At 58.2% G+C, this 20,686-nt stretch overlaps 1 protein-coding gene across 11 annotated transcripts; it reads right to left on the reverse strand.

The window, feature by feature from the left end:
* On the reverse strand, positions 1-20,372 carry TRAPPC14 (trafficking protein particle complex subunit 14). Of its 11 annotated transcripts, none has more exons than XM_074531429.1 (13): positions 17,778-20,372; positions 16,040-16,135; positions 13,804-14,023; positions 12,541-12,627; positions 11,409-11,455; positions 11,005-11,078; positions 9,113-9,128; positions 8,516-8,647; positions 6,315-6,397; positions 3,754-3,914; positions 2,506-2,633; positions 1,428-1,609; positions 1-191 (listed from the first exon to the last, which is right to left on the reverse strand). In XM_074531429.1, the coding sequence occupies exons 1-13, from the start codon at positions 18,432-18,434 to the stop codon at positions 35-37; spliced, it is 2,040 nt and encodes a 679-aa protein (XP_074387530.1). In that variant the 5' UTR covers positions 18,435-20,372; the 3' UTR covers positions 1-34. The 11 variants fall into 11 exon arrangements, with proteins under 11 accessions (XP_074387530.1, XP_074387531.1, XP_074387524.1 ...); XM_074531430.1 differs by lacking the exon at positions 9,113-9,128 and adding an exon at positions 9,685-9,700; XM_074531423.1 differs by lacking the exon at positions 11,409-11,455 and adding an exon at positions 11,229-11,275 and having other exon boundaries at positions 17,778-20,371.
* Positions 20,373-20,686: the final 314 nt, after the last annotated feature.

A 20,686-nucleotide genomic window follows, 5' to 3' on the forward strand; every position in this document is an offset into this window, starting at 1 on the left:
CTGTCCCCACCCTGTCCCCCCGCTGTCCCCGCTGTCACTTGACGGGTGGCACCACGAGCACCTTGCACTCCCTCTTGGCGATCTTGTCCAGGGCCAGCACAGCTTTGTCCCCCGCGGGCAGGTACAGGGGGCGGCCCACGGGGGAGCCCACGGGGGGCGTGATGGCCCTGCGCTCCATCACGCTGCCGGACCTGGGGACAGCAATGTCACCTGTGTCACCTCTGTGTCACCTCTGTGACCTACAGTGTCCCTGTGTCACCTACAGTGTCTCTGTGTCACCCCGGTGTGATGGCCCTGCGCTCCATCACACTGCCGGACCTGGGGACAGTGACAGCCATGTCACCTGTGTCACCTCTGTGTCACCTGTGTGCCATCTGTGTCACCTCTGTGTCACCTCAGTGTCACCTGTGTCACCTACAGTGTCCCTGTATCACCCCGGGGTGATGGCCCTGCGCTCCATCACGCTGCCGGACCTGGGGACAGTGACATTGGGGACAGCAGTGTCACCTCCCTGTGTCACCTGGGTCACCTACAGTGTCCCTGTGTCACCCCGGGGTGATGGCCCTGCGCTCCATCACACTGCCGGACCTGGGGACAGTGACACTGCTGTCACCTCTGTGTCACCTGTGTCACTCTTGAGTCTCCCAGAGTGTCCCTGTGTCACCCACAGTGTCCCTGTGTCACCCAAGGGTGATGGCCCTGCGCTCCATCACACTGCCAGACCTGGGGACAGCCATGTCACCTGTGTCACCTGTGTGTCACCTCTGTGACCTACAGTGTCCCTGTGTCACCCACAGTGTCCCTGTGTCACCCAAGGGTGATGGCCCTGCGCTCCATCACACTGTCGGACCTGGGGACAGCAATGTCACCTGTGTCACCTCTGTGTCACCTGTGTGCCATCTGTGTCACCTGTGTCACCTCAGTGTCACCTGTGTCACCTCAGTGTCCCTGTGTCACCCCGGGGTGATGGCCCTGCGCTCCATCACACTGCCGGACCTGGGGACAGCCAGGTCACCTGGGTCACCTCTGTGACCTACAGTGTCCCTGTGTGACCTACAGTGTCCCTGTGTGACCTACAGTGTCCCTGTGTCACCCTGGGGTAATGGTGGCAGCTCCCTGTGTCACCCCTCGGTGTCCCTTTGGCACATCCCAGTCCCTCCCAGTGCCCCAAACCCCCTCCCAGTGCCCCCAAATCCTCATCCCAGTCCCTCCCAGTGTTTCCCAGTCACTCCCACTCCCTCCCAGTGTTCCCAGTACCCCCAAACCCCCTCCCAGTCCCTTCCAGTCCCTCCCAGTGTTTCCCAGTCTCTCCCAGTGTTTCCCAGTTCCCTCCCAGTGTTTCCCAGTCCCTCCCAGTCACTCCCAGTCCCTCCCAGTGTTCCCAGTCCCCCCCAAACCCCCTCCCAGTCGCTCCCAGTCCCCGGTACCTCATGAGGTGGCTCCGCGCCGGCTGCTGGTGGGAGAAGGACTGCGAGCGGCCCAGGCCGGCCACGAGCTCGCGCACGGCCGGGGAGCTGGGGCTGCTCTTGCGCGACAGCGGCCGCGCCTCGGGCGGGGCACTGCTGACACTGGCCGTGAACTGCAGCTTCAGCTTCATGTGCTGCGACAGCTGGGACGGACTGGGTTACTGGGGGCACTGGGAGGGACTGGGAGAGAGCTTTGGGGGAGCTTTGGGGGGGATTCAGGGCACTGGGAGGCACTGGGAGTTACTGGGAGACACTGGGAGGGACTGGGAGTTACTGCGAGTTACAGGGAGGGAGCTTTGGAGCACTGGGAGGGGATTTGGGGGCACTGGGAGGGACTGGGAGGGACTGGGAGCGACTGGGAGGGAACTGGGAGAGACTGGGGGGGACTGGGAGGGACTGGGAAACACTGGGAGCGACTGGGAGGGACTGGGAGTTACTGGGAGGGACTGGGATGAACTGGGAGCTACTGGGAGGGACTGGGAAACACTGGGAGGGACTGGGAGTTACTGGGAGGGACTGGGAGGGACTGGGAGCGACTGGGGGGGAACTGGGAAACACTGGGAGGGACTGGGAGCGACTGGGAAACACTGGGAGGGACTGGGAAACACTGGGAGGGACTGGGAGGGAACTGGGAGGGACTGGGAAACACTGGGAGGGAACTGGGAGGGACTGGGAGGGACTGGGAAACACTGGGAGGGACTGGGGGGGACTGGGAGGGACTGGGAGTTACTGGGAGAGAGTTCTGGGCATACTGGGAACACTGGGAATGGGACCATGATGAGGATAACGGGGACAGGGGTGGCACTGGTGACACTGGTGGCACAGAGGGTGACACAGGTGACACGGGTGACACTGAGGGTGGCACCGAGGGTGGCACTGACCTCGAAGAGCCCGGCCCGCAGCGCCTGGAATGGGGATACTGGGAATGGGACAATGGGGATAACAGGGACAGGGGTGGCACTGGTGGCACAGAGGGTGACACTGGTGACACTGGGGTGACACAGGTGACACAGAGGGTGGCACCGAGGGTGGCACTGACCTCGAAGAGCCCGGCCCGCAGCGCCTGGAAGGCCACCCGGAAGGTTCTGGCGCTGCCCTTGCGGGAGTAGCCCAGGTTGGTCAGGGGCGTGTGGCAAACCACGGAGTCCAGGGAGCCGCGGGACTTACCTGGCAATTCCAGAACGTTCCATCCACTTTGGGGAATTTTCTGGGATTTTTTTGGAATTTTTTGGGATTTTTGGGGGGAATTTTTGGGATTTTTTTGGGAATTTTGGGGGATTTTTTTTTTATTTTCAGGGATTTTTAGAGCGTTTTTTGGAGTATTTCAAGGTTTTTTTGGAGCTTTTTTGGGGGTTTTGGGTTCTAGGATTTGAAGGAATTTTTGGGGCTCTTTTGGGATTTTTGGGGGATTTTTTAGCCTTTTTTGGGGGATTTTTAGAGCATTTTTTGGGGATATTTCAACTTTTTTTTTGAGCGTTTTTGTGGTCCCCACCAATGTCCCCAAACCCCCAACATCCCCAGTGTCCCCAATCCCCCTGATGTCCCCAAATCCCCCCAATCCCCCCAATGTCCCCATGTCCCCAGATGTCCCCAATGTCCCCAGCATCCCCAATTTCCCCAGTGTCCCCACCGGCGGTGGCCTCGGGGATCCACACCAGCCAGAGGGCCAGAAACTCCTGCAGGTCCCCAAATATCCCAAACATCCCCAATGTCCCCAATCCCCCTGATGTCCCAGTGTCCCCAATGTCCCCAACATCCCCAGTGTCCCCAATCCCCCTGATGTCCCCAATGTCCCCAGTGTCCCCAGTGTCCCAATGTCCCCAATGTCCCAAACATCCCCAATGTCCCCAATCCCCCTGATGTCCCCAGTGTCCCCAATGTCCCCAGTGTCCCCAGTGTTCCCAAATGTCCCCAATGTCCCCAACATCCCCAATGTCCCCAATGTCCCCAGTGTCCCCAGTGTTCCCAAATGTCCCCAATGTCCCCAGCATCCCCAATTTCCCCAGTGTCCCCAAATATCCCAAACATCCCCAATGTCCCCAATCCCCCTGATGTCCCCAGTGTCCCCAATGTCCCCAATGTCCCCAGTGTCCCCGGTGTCCCCAGTGTCCCCAATGTCCCCGGTGTCCCCGGTGTCCCCAATGTCTCCAGTGTCCCCAATCCCCCTGATGTCCCCCATGTCCCCAGTGTCCCCAACATCCCCAGTGTCCCCAATCCCCCCGATGTCCCCAGTGTCCCCAGTGTCCCCAATACCCCTGATGTCCCCAGTGTCCCCAGGTGTCCCCACCGGCGGTGGCCTCGGGGGTCCAGACGAGCCGCACGGCCAGGAAGTCCTGCAGGTCGTTGAGCAGGGTGTAGGTGACCGTGAAGCGCTGCAGGGCCACCACGGGCGACTCGCACGTGGCCGTCATGACAAAGCGCGGCCGCTCCAGGCGGATGCTCGGCAGCCTGAGGGGACATTGGGGACACTGGGGACATTGGGGACATGGTGGTGGCATCACGGGGACACCGCTGAAGGGGCTACAGAGAGCTCTGGGGATGTGGTGGCACTGGGACAATGAGGGGACATGGTGGTGGCATCACGGGGACACCGCTGAAGGGGCTACAGAGAGCTCTGGGGATGTGGTGGCACTGGAACAATGAGGGGACATCGGGGTGGCATCACAGGGACAGCCCCAGACAAGATCTAAAGAGCTCTGGGGATTTGGTGGCACTGGGACAATGGGGGGACATGGTGGTGGCATCACGGGTGGCATCACAGGGACAGCCCCAGACAAGATCTAAAGAACTCCAGAGATGTGGTGGCACTGGGACAATGGGGGGACATGGTGGTGGCATCATGGTGACACCGCTGAAGGGGCTACAGAGAGCTCTGGGGATGTGGTGGCACTGGGACAATGGGGGGACAATGGCAGGACATGGTGGTGGCATCATGGGGACACCTCTGAAGGAGCCCCAGAGAGCTCTGGGGATGTGGTGGCACTGGGACAATGAGGGGACATGGTGGTGGCACATGGAGAAGAAGCCAGGAGGATCTGGAGAGCTTGGGGACATCATGGGGACATCGGGGACATGATGGTGACATCTTGGGGACAGCCCTGAAGGAGCCCCAGAGAGTTCTGGGAATGTGGTGGCACTGGGACAATGAGGGGACAATGGGGGGACAGGAGGTGGTGGCACATGGAGAAAAAGCCAGGAAGGTCTGGAGGGCTTGGGGACATTAAGGACATGGTGGTGGCATCTTGGGGACAACCCCAGAGAAGACCCAGAGGAGCTCTGGGAATGTGGTGGCACCTAGACAATGAGAGGACAATGAGGTGCCATTGATGGGACAGGAGGTGGTGGCACATGGAGAGGTGGCTCTGGGCAACAAGGAAGGTCTGGAGAGTTTGGGGACATCATGGGGACATGGTGGTGGCATCACAGGGACACTGTGAAGGGCTACAGAGAGCTCTGGGGATGTGGTGGCACTGGGACAATGAGGGGACAGTGGGGACAGCAGGGTGGCATCACAGGGACAGCGCCAGACAAGATCTAAAGAGCTCCAGAGATGTGGTGGCACTGGGACAATGAGGGGACAATGGGGGGACATGGTGGTGGCATCATGGTGACACCACTGAAGGGGCTACAGAGAGCTCTGGGGATGTGGTGGCACTGGGACAATGGGGGGACATGGTGGTGGCATCACGGGGACACTGTGAAGGAGCCCCAGAGAGCTCTGGGGATGTGGTGGCACTGGGACAATGAGAGGACAATGAGGTGCCATTGATGGGACAGGAGGTGGTGGCACACGGAGAGGTGGCTCTGGGCAACAAGGAAGGTCTGGAGGGCTTGGGGACATCACGGGAACATGGTGGTGGCATCATGGGGACACCGCTGAAGGAGCCCCAGAAGGTCTGAGAATGGAGGGACATGGGGACAATGAAGGGACATTGATGGGACAGGAGGTGGTGGCACTTGGAGGGGCCACCAGGAGGGTCTGGAGGGCTTGGGGACATCATGGGGACATTGGGGACATTGTGGTGGCATCACGGGGACACTGTGAAGGGGCTACAGAGAGCTCTGGGGATGTGGTGGCACTGGGACAATGGGGGGACATGGTGGTGGCATCATGGGTGGCATCACGGGGACAGCCCCAGACAAGATCTAAAGAGCTCCAGAGATGTGGTGGCACTGGGACAATGGGGGGACAATGGCAGGACATGGTGGTGGCATCATGGGGACACCTCTGAAGGACCCCAGAGAGCTCTGGGGATGTGGTGGCACTGGGACAATGAGGGGACAGATGGTGGTGGCACATGGAGAAGAAGCCAGGAGGGTCTGGAGAGCTTGGGGACATCATGGGGACATCGGGGACATGATGGTGACATCTTGGGGACAGCCCTGAAGGAGCCCCAGAGAGTTCTGGGAATGTGGTGGCACCGGGACAATGAGGGGACAATGGGGGGACAGGAGGTGGTGGCACATGGAGAAAAAGCCAGGAGGGTCTGGAGGGCTTGGGGACATTGGGGACATGGAGGTGGCATCATGGGGACACCGCTGAAGGAGCTGCAGAAGGTCTGAGAATGGAGGGACATGGGGACAATGAGGGGATATTGATGGGACAGGAGATGGTGGCACTTGGAGGGGCCACCAGGAGGGTCTGGAGGGCTTGGGGACATCATGGGGACATCATTGAGGTGGCATCGTGGGAAAGTCCAGAAAGGAACCAAAGAACGTTCTGAGGATGGAGGGACATGGGGACAATGAGGTGACAAGGAGGTGACAGCGAGGTGGTGGCACCACAGGAGGTTCTGGAGCCCTGGGGACACCGAGGGGACACCGAGGGGACACCGAGGGGACACCCACCGGTAGTGGGTGACGATGCTGTTGGTGAACGGCAGCTTCGGCGTCGACCAGCGCACCACGGCCACCAGCGGCACCTCCAGGCCCTGCTCGGGGACATCGCTGTCACCGCCGTGTCACCTCTGTGTCCCCAACGTCCCCAGGGCCACCAGGGACAACGGGGATTGTCACCAAGCTCGGGGACAGCACCGTCAGGGGGGGTTGGTGGCATCTTGGGGGGCTTGCGTGGGGTTGGTGGCCTTTGATTGTTGTCCCCAAGGCCCTCCCAGTGTCCCCAAGTGTCCCAAAGCCACCCCAAACCCCCCAGGGACCACCGAGGATTGTCCCCAACCTCGACCTGGGGACACTTTTGGTGCCACCAAGGCAGGACAAAGCCCCTTGGCTGAGCTTGGTGGCCCTTGATCATTGTCCCCAAGTGTCCCCAGCGCCCTTCCAGTGTCCCCAAGGCCCTCCCAGTGTCCTTAAGGCCATCCCAGTGTCCCCAAACTCAACCTGGGGACACTTTTGGTGCCACCAAAGTGGGACAAAGCCCCTTGGCTGAGCTTGGTGGCCCTTGATGGCTGTCCCCAGGTGTCCCCAAGGCCCTCCCAGTGTCCCCAGCCCCGACTTGGGGACACTTTTGGTGCCACCAACGCAGGACAAGTCCCCTTGGCCCAGCCTGGTGGCCCTGGCTGGATGTCCCCAAGGCCAACCAGGTGTCCCCAAGGCCACCCAGGTGTCCTCAACCCCCCCAAATACTCCCAAGAACTGTCCCCAACCCCAACCTGGGGACACTTTTGGTGCCACCAATGCAGGACAAGTCCCCTTGGCCCAGCCTGGTGGCCCTCAATCGATGTCCTCAGGTGTCCCCAGGTGTCCCCAACCCCCCAGATACCAACAGTGATTGTCCCCAACCCTGACCTGGGGACACTTTTGGTGCCACCAAGGCAGGACAAAGCTCCTTGGCCCAGCCTGGTGGCCCTAGCTGGCTGTCCCCAAGTGTCCCCAGGTGTCCCCAAAGCCACCCAGGTGTCCCCAGGCATCCTCAATGCCCCAGATACCCCCAGAAACTCAACCTGGGGACACTTTTGGTGCCACCAAGGCAGGACAAAGCTCCTTGGCTGAGCTTGGTGACCCTTGATGGCTGTCCCCAGGTGTCCCCAAGGCCACCCAGGTGTCCCCAGGTGTCCCCAGGCGTCCCCAACCCCCCAAATACCAACAGTGATTGTCCCCAACCCTGACCTGGGGACACTTTTGGTGCCACCAAAGCAGGACAAAACCCCTTGGCCCAGCCTGGTGGCCCTGGCTGGCTGTCCCCAAGTATCCCCAGGTGTCCCCAAAGCCACCCAGGTGTCCCCAGGCGTCCCCAACCCCCCAGATACTCAACTTGGGGACACTTTTGGTGCCACCAAGGCAGGACAAAGCCCCTTGGCTGAGCTTGGTGGCCCTTGATCATTGTCCCCAAGTGTCCCCAGCGCCCTTCCAGTGTCCCCAAGGCCCTCCCAGTGTCCTTAAGGCCACCCCAGTGTCCCCAAACTCAACCTGGGGACACTTTTGGTGCCACCAAAGTGGGACAAAGCCCCTTGGCTGAGCTTGGTGGCCCTTGATGGCTGTCCCCAAGTGTCCCCAGCGCCCTTCCAGTGTCCCCAGCCCCGACTTGGGGACACTTTTGGTGCCACCAACGCAGGACAAGTCCCCTTGGCCCAGCCTGGTGGCCCTGGCTGGATGTCCCCAAGGCCACTCAGGCGTCCCCAAGGCCACCCAGGTGTCCTCAACGCCCCCAGATACTCCCAAGAACTGTCCCCAACCCCAACCTGGGGACACTTTTGGTGCCACCAATGGGGAACAAAGCCCCTTGGCCCAGCCTGGTGGCCCTCGATCGATGTCCCCAGGTGTCCCCAGGTGTCCCCAACCCCCCAAATACCAACAGTGATTGTCCCCAACCCCAACCTGGGGACACTTTTGGTGCCACCAAGGCAGGACAAAACCCCTTGGCTGAGCCTGGTGGCCCTGGCTGGATGTCCCCAAGTGTCCCCAGGTGTCCCCAAAGCCACCCAGGTGTCCCCAGGCGTCCCCAACCCCCCAGATAGCCCCAGAAACTCAACCTGGGGACACTTTTGGTGCCACCAAGGCAGGACAAAGCCCCTTGGCTGAGCTTGGTGACCCTTGATGGCTGTCCCCAGGTGTCCCCAAGGCCACCCAGGTGTCCCCAGGTGTCCCCTCACCTCCTTGGCGTCGCGGGGCGGCCGCTCGGGCGCCTGCAGCTGGAACAGGAAGTTCTGCTCCTCCAGGGCGCTCAGGGGACACGGCCACCGCGAGTGGCACCCGGGGACGCGGCAGAACGCGCCCACGGGCACCTCCCCGGAGTGGTGGCTGCGGGGACACGGGGACAACCAGGGGACACTCAGGGGACAATCAGGGGACACTCAGGGGACAGGTCACATCCCCGAGGTCTCCACATTGTCCCCAAGGTTCTCACATTGTCCCCGATGTCACACCATTGTCTCCAAGGTCCTCATGGTGTCCCCAAGGTCACAGCATTGTCTCCAAGGTCCTCATGGTGTCTCCACATTGTCCCCAAGGTTCCCACATTGTCCCCAAGGTCTCCACATTGTCTCCAAGGTCCTCATGGTGTCTCCACATTGTCCCCAAGGTCTCCACCTTGTCCCCAAGCTCCTCATGGCATCCCCAAGATCCCCACATTGTCCCCAAGGTCCTCATGGTGTCCCCAAAAGCCCTACACTGTCCCCAGGGTCCCCACAGTGTCCCCAAGGCCACCGCGAGTGGCACCCGGGGACACGGCAGAAGGCACCCACGGGCACCTCCCCCGAGTGGTGGCTGCGGGGACATGGGGACAACCAGGGGACAGCAGGGACAATCAGGGGACAGCGGGGACAATCAGGGGACAGGTCACATCCCCGAGGTCTCCACATTGTCCCCAAGGTCACAGCGTTGTCCCCATGATCCTCATGGCATCCCCAAGGTCCTCACATTGTCCCCAAGGTCTCCACATTGTCCCCAAGGTCCTCATGGTGTCTCCACACTGTCCCCAAGGTCTCCACCTTGTCCCCAAGCTCCTCATGGCATCCCCAAGATCCTCACATTGTCCCCAAGGTCACAGCATTGTCCCCAAGGTCCTCATGGTGTCCCCACATTGTCCCCAAGATCCCCACATTGTCCCCAGGATCTCCACACTGTCCCCAAGGTCTCCGCCTTGTCCCCAAGGTCCTCATGGCATCCCCAAGATCCCCACATTGTCCCCAGGGTCACAGCATTGTCCCCAAGGTCCTCATGGTGTCCCCAAAAGCCCTACACTGTCCCCAGGGTCCCCACAGTGTCCCCAAGGCCACCGCGAGTGGCACCCGGGGACACGGCAGAACGCGCCCACGGGCACCTCGCCGGAGTGGTGGCTGCGGGGACACGGGGACAACCAGGGGACACTCAGGGGACAATCAGGGGACACGGGGACAACCAGGGGACACATCACATCCCCAAGGTCTCCACATTGTCCCCAAGGTCACAGCGTTGTCCCCATGATCCTCATGGCATCCCCAAGGTCCTCACATTGTCCCCAAGGTCTCCACATTGTCCCCAAGGTCCTCATGGTGTCCCCACATTGTCCCCAAGATCCCCACATTGTCCCCAGGATCTCCACACTGTCCCCAAGATCCCCACATTGTCCCCAAGGTCCTCATGGTGTCCCCAAAAGCCCTACACTGTCCCCAGGATCTCCACACTGTCCCCAAGGTCTCCACCTTGTCCCCAAGGTCACAGCATTGTCCCCAAGGTCTCCACATTGTCCCCAAGGTCCTCATGGTGTCCCCAAGGTCACAGCGTTGTCCCCAGGCTCTCCCCATTGTCCTTATGGTCCCCACATTGTCCCCAAGGTCCCCACAGTGTCCCCATGGTCCCCACATTGTCCCCAAGGTCTCCACACTGTCCCCAAGGTGTCCCCAGCTGTCCTGTCCCCAGGTCTCCCCAAAATGTCTCCAGGTCTCCCCAAAGTGTCCCCAGGTGCCCCCACATTGTCCCCACATTGTCCCCAAGGTGTCCCCAGTGCCCCCAGCTGTCCCCACAGTGTCCCCAAGTGTCCTCCAGGTGTCCCCAGGTGTCCCCAGGTGTCCCCATATTGTCCCCAGTGCCCCAAGGTGTCCCCAGGGGTCCCCCATTGCCCCCAAGGTGTCCCCAGGTGTCCCCAAGATGTCCCCATGTTGTCCCCAGGTGCCCCCAGGTGTCCCCAGGTGTCCCCAAGGTGTCCCCGGGTGCCCCCACAGTGTCCCCAGGTGTCCCCACAGTGTCCCCTAGTGCCCCCAAGGTGCCCCCAGGTGTCCCCACATTGTCCCAAGGTGTCCCCAGCTCTCCCCAAAGTGTCCCCAGCTCTCCCCACAGTGTCCCCATGTTGTCCCCAGGTGTCCCCAAGGTGTCTCCAGGGGTCCCCAGCTCTCCCCACAGTGCCCCCAGGTGTCCCCAGTGTCCCCACAGTGCCCCCCAGGTGTCCCCACGGTGTCCCCAAGTGTCCCCCAGTGCCCCATGTTGTCCCCAGGTGTCCCCGGGTGCCCCCAAGGTGCCCCCAGGTGTCCCCACAGTGTCCCCCAGTGCCCCATGTTGTCCCCAGGTGCCCCACAGTGCCCCCACGTTGTCCCCACAGTGTCCCCAGGTGTCCCCACAGTGTCCCCAGATGTCCCCACAGTGTCCCCAGTGTCCCCAGGCTCACCAGACGTCGTCCACGAGCAGCACGGAGCCGTCGGGCATCACGGGCAGGTAACTGGCGTTGAAATTGGGCAGCACCTGCACGTCCCACAGGGACAGCTCCTCCTGGGAGCTGCCATTCAGCACTGGGGACAGTGGGGACATCACTGGGGACATCCAGGGCATTGGGGGCACTGGGGACATTGGGGACATCCAGGGCATTGGGGACATCCAGGGCATTGGGGACACCTGCACGTCCCAGAGGGACAGCTCCTCCTGGGAGCTGCCATTGAGCACTGGGGACAGTGGGGACATTGGGGACATCACTGGGGACATCCAGGGCATTGGGGAGATTGGGGACACTGGGGACATCACTGGGGACATTGGGGATACTGGGGACATTAGGGACAGTGGGGACATTGGGGACACCTGCACATCCCAGAGGGACAGCTCCTCCTGGGAGCTGCCATTGAGCACTGGGGACAGCACTGGGGACAGCATTGGGGACATCACTGGGGACATCCAGGGCATTGGGGACATCACTGGGGACATCCAGGGCATTGGGGACACCTGCACGTCCCACAGGGACAGCTCCTCCTGGGAGCTGCCATTCAGCACTGGGGACAGTGGGGACAGTGGGGACATCACTGGGGACATTGGGGACAGTGGGGGCATTGGGGACATCCAGGCCATTGGGGACAGTGGGGACACCTGCACGTCCCACAGGGACAGCTCCTCCTGGGAGCTGCCATTGAGCACTGGGGACATTGGGGACAGCATTGGGGACAGCATTGGGGACATTGGGGACAGTGGGGGCATTGGGGACATCCAGGCCATTGGGGACAGTGGGGACACCTGCACGTCCCACAGGGACAGCTCCTCCTGGGAGCTGCCATTGAGCACTGGGGACAGCATTGGGGACAGCATTGGGGACAGCACTGGGGACAGTGGGGACATCACTGGGGACATTGGGGACATCCAGGGCATTGGGGACAGTGGGGACATTGGGGACACCTGCACGTCCCACAGGGACAGCTCCTCCTGGGAGCTGCCATTGAGCACTGGGGACATTGGGGACATCACTGGGGACACTGGGGACATTGGGGGCACTGGGGACAGTGGGGACATTGGGGACATCACTGGGGACATCCAGGGCACTGGGGACAGTGGGGACATTGGGGACACCTGCATGTCCCAGAGGGACAGCTCCTCCTGGGAGCTGCCGTTCAGCACTGGGGACAGCATTGGGGACATCATTGGGGACATTGGGGACACTGGGGGCATCACTGGGGACACTGGGGACATTGGGGACACTGGGGACATCATTGGGGACATTGGGGACATCATTGGGGACAATTCAGGACATCGGGGACACTGAGGGACTTTGGGGGTGACCTTCCTCCCTTTCCCCCCCCGACCCTGTCCCCCCCTTTGTCCCCAAACCCCCCAAATGTCCCCAAATCCCACCAACCTCCCAATGTCCCCAATGTCCCCTGATGTCCCCAACCCCCCCAATGTCCCCAATGTCCCAAACCCCCCCCCAATGTCCCCAAGGTGTCACCTTTGAGCACGGTCAGGTACTTTCCGGACACGGTCACCTGGCGGCAGCGCACACGGGGCGGTGGCAGCACCGTCAGCAGCGTGGACACTGTGGGGACACCAGGGGACACTTGGGGACACTGAGGGACACTTGGGGACAGCCAGCCAAGGCCACCAGGCTGGGCCGAGGGGCTTTGTCCCACCTTGGTGGCACCAAAAGTGTCCCCAAATTGGGCTTGGGGACAATCCTAGAGGGTCCTTGAGGGAATGGGGTGGCTTTGGGACACTTGGGGACACTTGAGGAGGGGAGGTGACACCTTGGGGACACTTTGGGGACATTTGGGGACCTCACTTTGTGCCTTGAAGGCGCCGTGCTGCTGCCGGAACACCTGGGGTGGCACTGAGGGGACACTGAGGGGACACCTGGGGGTGGCACCACTGGGGAGGGGACACTTTGGGGACACTTGGGGACACCAGAAGAGGGGAGGTGACACCTTGGGGACACTTTGGGGACCTCACCTTGTGCCCTGAAGGCTCCATGGGGACACTCAGGGACACCTGAGGGTGGCACCCACAGGGGAAAGGACACCTAAGGGACACTTGGGGACACTTGAGGAGGGGAGGTGACACTTTGGGGACATCTTGGGGATACTTGGGGACATTTGGGGACTTAACTTGTGCCTTGAAGGCGCCATGGAGACACCTGGGGTGGCACTGAGGGGACACTGAGGGGACACCTGGGGGTGGCACCACTGGGGAGGGGACACTTTGGGGACACTCAGGTAACACCTTGGGGACATTTGGGGACACTTGGGGACCTCACCTTGTGCCTTGAAGGCTTCACAGGGACACCTGGGGTGGCACTGAGGGGACACCTGGGAGTGGCACCACTGGGGAGGGGACATTTGGGGACATTTTGGGGACACTCAGGGACACTAGGGGAGGGGAGGTGACACCTTGGGGACACTTGGGGACCTCACCTTGTGCCTTGAAGGCTCCATGGAGACACCTGGGGTGGCACTGAGGGGACACTTGGGGAAACCAGAGGTGGGGAGGGGACACTTGGGGACTATCAGGGGACACTCAGGGACACTAGGGGAGGGGAGGTGACACCTTGGGGACACCTGGGGACCTCACCTTGTGCCTTGAAGGCTCCATGGAGACACCTGGGGTGGCACTGAGGGGACACTGAGGGGACACCTGGGGGTGGCACCACTGGGGAGGGGACACTTTGGGGACACTTGGGGACACCATGGGGACATTTGGGGACACTTGGGGACCTCACCTTGTGCCTTGAAGGCGCCGTGCTGCTGCCGGAACACCTGGCCGGGGGCGCGGCCCTGGAGCAGCCTCAGGTACCCCCCTGGCCCTGTCCCTGTCCCTGTCATTGTCACCTGGCCTGGCCCTGTCCCTGTCATTGTCACCTGGGCCGCCTCTGGCCCTGGCCCTGTCCCCTCCTGCAGCTCCGGGGGCTCCGTGTCCCGCTGCCACACGGTCACCACGATCTGGGGACACCGAGGGGACACCGCGGCGTCACCAAAGTGTCCCCACATTGTCCCCAAAGTCCCTCTCCATCCCATTCCCAGTGTCCCCAAACGTCCCCAATGTCCCCAGAGTGTCCCCAAGGTCCCTCCCCATCCCATTCCCAGTGTCCCCAATGTCCCCAAAGTGTCCCCAAGGTCCCTCCCTATCCCATTTCCCATGTCCCCAAATTCCCCTCATTGTCCCCAAGGCCCATTCCATTCCCAGTGTCCCCAAACGTCCCCAAGGTCTCTCCCCATCCCATTCCCCATGTCCCCAAAATGACTCCAAAGTGTCCCAAAAGTGTCCCCACATTGTCCCCAAGGTCCTTCCCCATCCCATTCCTGATGTCCCTTTATTGTCCCTAAGGCTCCTCCTGTTCCCAATGTCCCCAAGGTTCCTCCCCATTCCATTCCTGATGTCCCCAAGATGTCCCCAAAAGTGTCCCCAAGGTCCCTCCCCATCCCATTCCCAAAGTGTCCCCAAAGTGTCCCCAAAGTCCCTCCCCAACCCATTTCCAGTGTCCCCACGATGTCCCCAAGGTCCCACCCATCCCATTCCCAGTGTCCCCAATGTCCCCAAAGTGTCCCCAAGGTCCCTCCCCATCTCATTCCCCATGTCCCCAAAATGACTCCAAAGTGTCCCAAATATGTCCCCACATTGTCCCCAAGGTCCCTCCCCATCCCATTCCCGATGTCCCCTCATTGTCCCCAAGACTCCTCCCATTCCCAATGTCCCCAATGTCCCCAAGGTTCCTCCCCATTCCGTTCCTGATGTCCCCAAGATGTCCCCAAAGTGTCCCCAAGGTCCCTCCCCATCCCATTCCCAGTGTCCCCACGATGTCCCCAAGGTCCCACCCATCCCATTCCCAGTGTCCTCAGTGTCTCCAAAATGTCCCCAGATGCCCCAAACTGTCCCCAAGGTCTCACCCATCCCATTCCCAGTGTCCCCACAATGTCCCCAAGGTCTCACCCATCCCATTCCCAATGTCCCCAAGATGTCCCCAATGTCCCCAAAGTGTCCCCAATGTCCCTCCCCATCCCATTCCCAGTGTCCTCAAGGTGTTCTCAATGTCCCCAAGGCCCATCCCATTCCCAATGTCCCCAAGGTGTCCTCAATGTGTCCCCAATGTCCCCAAGGTGTCCCCAAGGCATCCCCAATGTCCCCAAAGTGTCCCCAAAATATCCCAAACTGTTCCCAAAGTCCCTTCCCATCCCATTGTCCCCAATGTCCCAAGGTATCCCCAATGTCCCAAAGTGTCCCCAATGTCCCAAAGTGTCCCCAAGTGTCTCCAATGTCCCCAAGATGTCCCCAGTTGTCTCCAAGTCCCTCTCCATCCCATTCCCAATGTCCCCAAGGTGTCCCCAATGTCCCCAAAGTGTCCCCAAAATATCCCAAACTGTTCCCAAAGTCCCTCCCCATCCCATTCCCAAATGTCCCCAAGGTGTCCCCAATATCCCCAAAGTATCCCCAAGTGTCTCCAATGTCCCCAGCATGTCCCCAGTTGTCCCCAAGTCCCTCTCCATCCCATTCCCAATGTCCCCAAGGTGTCCTCAAGGCATCCCCAATGTCCCCAAAATATCCCAAACTGTTCCCAAAGTCCCTTCCCATCCCATTGTCCCCAAATGTCCCCAGGGTGTCCCCAGTGTCCCAAAATGTCCCCAAATGTCCCCAAGGTGTCCCCAATGTCCCCAAACATCCCCAATGTCCCCAGCTGTCCCCAAGTCCCTCCCCATCCCATTCCCAGTGTCCCCAATGTCCCCAAAGTGTCCCCAAGTCCCTCTCCATCCCATCCCCAATGTCCCCAAGGTGTCCTCAATGTGTCCTCAATATCCCCAAGGTGTCCCCAAGGCATCCCCAATGTCCCCAAAGTGTCCCCAAAATATCCCAAACTGTTCCCAAAGTCTCTTTCCATTCCATTGTCCCCAAATGTCCCCAAGGTGTCCCCAAAATGTCCCCAAATGTCCCCAAATGTCCCCAAATGTCCCCAATGTCCCCACCTTGGCCTTGGCGGTGCCGGGCGGGAGCCGGTCCAGGGCCACGGTGAGGGGGAAAATCACCTCGTCCTGGGAGATGATGGGGTCATCCACGGGGAGCTGGGGAAAAAACCAGGGAATTTGGGAAAAATGGGGAAAAATGGGAAAAAAACGGAAAAAAATGGGGAAAATTGAGAAAAAATGGGGAAAAATGGGGAAAATCAATGGGGAAATGAGCTTGTCCTGAGAGATGATGGGGTCGTCCACGGGGAGCTGGGGAGAAAACCAGGGAATTTGGGAAAAATGGGGAAAAACGGGAAAAAAATGGGGAAAAATTGGGGAAAAATTGGGGAAAAATGGGAGAAAATTGAGAAAAAATGGGGAAAAATGGGGAAAATCAATGGGGAAATGAGCTCGTCCTGAGAGATGATGGGATTGTCCACGGGGAGCTGAGGAAAAAAACAGGGAAATTGGGAAAAATGGGGAAAAATGGGAAAAATCGGGAAAAAAATGGGGAAAAATTGGGGGAAAATGGGAGAAAATTGGGAAAAAATGGGGAAAATCAATGGGGAAATGAGCTTGTCCTGAGAGATGATGGGATTGTCCACGGGGAGCTGGGGAAAAAACCAGGGAAATTGGGAAAAATGGGAAAAATCGGGAAAAAAATGGGGAAAAATTGGGGGAAAATGGGAGAAAATTGGGAAAAAAAAGGGGAAAAATGGGGGAAATCAATGGGGAAATGAGCTTGTCCTGAGAGATGATGGGATCGTCCATGGGGAGCTGGGGAAAAAACCAGGGAAATTGGGGAAAATGGGGAAAACGGGGAAAAAATGGGGAAAAATTGCGGGGAAATGGGAGAAAATTGAGAAAAAGAAGGGGAAAAATGGGAAAAATCAATGGGGAAATGAGCTTGTCCTGAGAGATGATGGGATTGTCCACGGGGAGCTGGGGAAAAAAACAGGGAAATTGGGAAAAATGGGAAAAATGGGAAAAATGGGAAAAATGGGAAAAATGGGAAAAATCGGGAAAAAAATGGGGAAAAATTGGGGGAAAATGGGAGAAAAAATGGGGAAAATCAATGGGGAAATGAGCTTGTCCTGAGAGATGATGGGATCGTCCATGGGAAGCTGGGAATGGGGGAGAAATTGGGAAAATTAGGGAAAAAATGGGGAAAATTGAGAAAAAAATAAGGGGAAAATTGACAAAAAATAGGGGGAAAATGGGAAAAATTGGTGGGGAAATGAGCTCGTCCTGAGAGACGATGGAATCATGCATGGGGAGCTGGGAAAAATGGGGAGAAAATGGGGAAAATTGGGAAAAACGGGAAAAAATGGGGAAATAGGGGGAAAATTGGAGAAAATTGGAAAAAACTGGGAAAACCCAGGTAAAATGGGAAAAAGTGGGAAAATGGGAAAAAATGGGGGGAAAACCCAAGGAAAATGGGAAAACCAGGAAAACCCAGGAAAAATGGGAAACCCCAAGGAAAAATCTGAAAATCCAAAGAAAAATGGGAGAAACCAAGGAAAAATGGGGGGGAAATGGGGGAAATCGGGAAAGAATGGAAAAAAAGGGGGAAACCGGAAAAATTTGGAAAACACTTGACAACAACACAAAAGCAATGGGAAAAACGGGAAAAATGGGGGAGAAATGGGAAAACCCAAGAAAAACGGGAAAATTCAAGGATAAAAGAGGGAAATCCCAGGAAAACCGAACCACCCCCACCCTCAAGGAGGCCGAAATTCCAGAAGGTTCCGCCGCTCACCCCCGGGCCGGCGCCGCCCGCGGGGCCCCGCGAGTGCGTGAGGAGAGCGCGGCACTCCCGGAAGAGCGGCGGCGGCTCCCGGGAATCCTCGGCATTGCCGAAATGGCCGAAATGATCGCCGGGGTTGCTGCCGGGATTCGCCTCCTCCTCGTCGCGGGCGCGGCTGTCGCCGCTGGTGACGGTGGCGAGCGCCGAGAGCGACGCGGCGAGCTGGGCCCACGGCGACTTGCCCGGCAAACTCCCGCCACAAGGGGCGGGGCCGCTGCCCGAGGGGGCGGGGCTACTGCCGGAGTGGGCGGGGCTACCGCTGGAGTGGGCGGGGGCACTGTCGGAGTGGGCGGGGGCACTGCCGGAGTGGGCGGGGACACTGCCAGGGTGGGCGGGGCTTCTGTCGGGGTAGGCGGGAGTTCCCTCGGGGTTTTTATCGGGATTTTTATCGGGATTTCTATCGGGATTTCTGTCGGGATTTTTCTCGGGATTTCTCTCGGGGTTCGCGGGGTTTTTGCGCAGCACCAGCAGGAAGCGCACGGTCTCGCCCAGGTACAGGTGGTTGCGGCGGGGAAGGGCGCGGTAACCGGAGGAATCTCCCGCCAAAAATTCCCGCGGAGGGAAAGGGACGGCGGGGAAGTACATGGAGTAATCGCACTGGGATTCCATGGGGGGATAGGGGGGGAAATTCTAAGGGGAAATGGGGGGAATAGGAGGGAAAAAATGGAGGAAATTGGGGAAAATATTAGGGGAAAATTGGGGAAAATATTAGGGAAAAAATGGAAGAAAATTGGAGAAAATTTTAGGGAAAAAATGGAGGAAAATTGGAGAAAATATTAGGGAAAAATTGGGGAAAATATTAGGGAAAAATGGAGGAAAATTGGGGAAATATTAGGGGAAAAATGGAGGAAAATTGGGGGAAATATTAGGGAAAATAGGAAGGAAAATTGGAGAAAATATTAGGGGAAAATGGAGGAAAACTGGGGGAAATATTAGGGAAAAAGTGGAGAAAAATGTTAGAGGAAATAGGAGGGAAAATAATGGGGAAAACTAGAAGGGAAAATGGGGAAAATAGGAGAGAAAAAAAGGGAAAGTATTAGGGAAAAATGGGAGGAAAAAACGGAAAATATTAGGAAAAAATAAGGGAAATAGAGAGAAATAATGGGGAAAACTACGAGGGGAAAAATGGGAAAATAGGAGGGAAAATATCTGGGAATTGAGAGATTAAATCCTGAAGGAATTTCAGGAATACTGGGGGAAAAAATGGGGGAAAATATGGGGGAGAAAGGTGGGGATGGAGGGGTTAAATCCTGAGGGAATTTCCAGAATTTTGGGGTTAAATCCTGGCAGAATTTTGGGAATTTTCGGGATTTTTTTGGAATTTTTGAGGGATTAAATCCCAGGAGGTTTGGGCCTTAAATCCCGAGGAAATGTCGGGAATTTTGGGGAATCTGGGGGTGATAAATCATGAGGGAATTCCGGGAATTTAGGGGGGTTAAATCCCAGGTGAATTTTGGGAATTTTCAGGAATTTTGGGGGTGAAATTCTGGCAGAAATTCAGGAATTTTGGGGGAATTTTGGCAGGATAATGGGAATTAAAACCCAGAAAAAATCCGGGAATTTTTGAGAAATATTGGCGGATTTTTGGGGTTAAATACCAGAAAAATTCTGGGAATTCCAGAGAAATTTTTGGGGGGGGATAATGGGAGTTAAATCCCAGAAAAAAAATCCGTGAATTTTCGGGAAATACAGGGGGAATTCTGAAGTTTAATCCCAAGAAAATTCCGGGAATTTTGGAGGAAATTGGGGGGAATTTTGGGGTTCAATCCCAGAAAAATTTTCCGGGAATTTTCGGGAACTGTGGAGTAATTTTGGGGGGAATAACGGGAGTTAAATCCCAGAAAAAATCCGGGAATTTTGGACAAATATTGGCGGAATTTTGGGGTTAAATTCCAGAAAAATTCTGGGAATTTTGGAGGAATATTGGGGAAATTTTGGGATTAAATCCCCAGAAAATTCCGGGAATTTTGGAGAAATACTGGGGGGAACTTTAGGGTTCAATCCCGAGAAAATTCCGGTAATTCTGGGGCAATCCCGGGGAGAAGAACGAGAGAAAATCCCGCGGATTTTGTGGCCTTAAATCCCGAGGAAATCCCGAGAATTTTTTTGGGAGTTTTACGGGGATAACGGGAATTAAATAATGGCAGAATCACGGGAATACCGGGAGGATAACGAGGGGTCTGAGGGGCCGTAAAATCCCGGGAATTTTGGGGTTATATCCCAGGAAAATTCCGGGAATACCGGTAGGATAACGGGAGGTCCCGGGGGAGAACCCTCGGTTACCGGGGGGGGTCTCGGGCCTGGTCCGGGATTACCGGGGGGGTCCTGTGAGGGTCCCGGGCCTGGTCCGGGATTACCGGAGGGGTCCCGGAGTTACCGGGGGATCCTGAGGGGGGGGGTCCCGGTTCCGGTCCGGGGTTACCGGGGGGGGATCCCGGAGGGTCCCGGCTCCGGTCCGGGCCCGTTCAGCGCTTCCGGGTGCGGCTCGGCGAATGCGTCCGGCAACGCCGGCACGCATGGCGGCGTCCATGTGAGTATTGCACATGCGCAAAAATGAACGGAGGTGTACGGAAGTGCCGGTAAAGATGGCGGCGCCCAAGCGTGTGAAGCGCATGCGCAATAGGGATAAGGAAGCACGGAAGTTTTGCCATATATGGCGGCGTGTGCGTCTTCACTGCGCACGCGCAGAGGAAAAACGGGGAAAGGTTCATTTTGGATGTTCCGGAATCTCAAAATTTAGGGGGTTGGACGCCCAAAAATTCGTTCTGGATGGGTTGAGCGCCCCAGAATCCCTCTGGGACCCCAAAATCTCCGTCTAAAGTGAGTCAGTGACGTCCCTGGACCCCCCAAATCTCTCAAAG

Source organism: Zonotrichia albicollis, chromosome 36 (assembly GCF_047830755.1).
Source record: "Zonotrichia albicollis isolate bZonAlb1 chromosome 36, bZonAlb1.hap1, whole genome shotgun sequence".
NCBI classification, from domain to species: domain Eukaryota; kingdom Metazoa; phylum Chordata; class Aves; order Passeriformes; family Passerellidae; genus Zonotrichia; species Zonotrichia albicollis.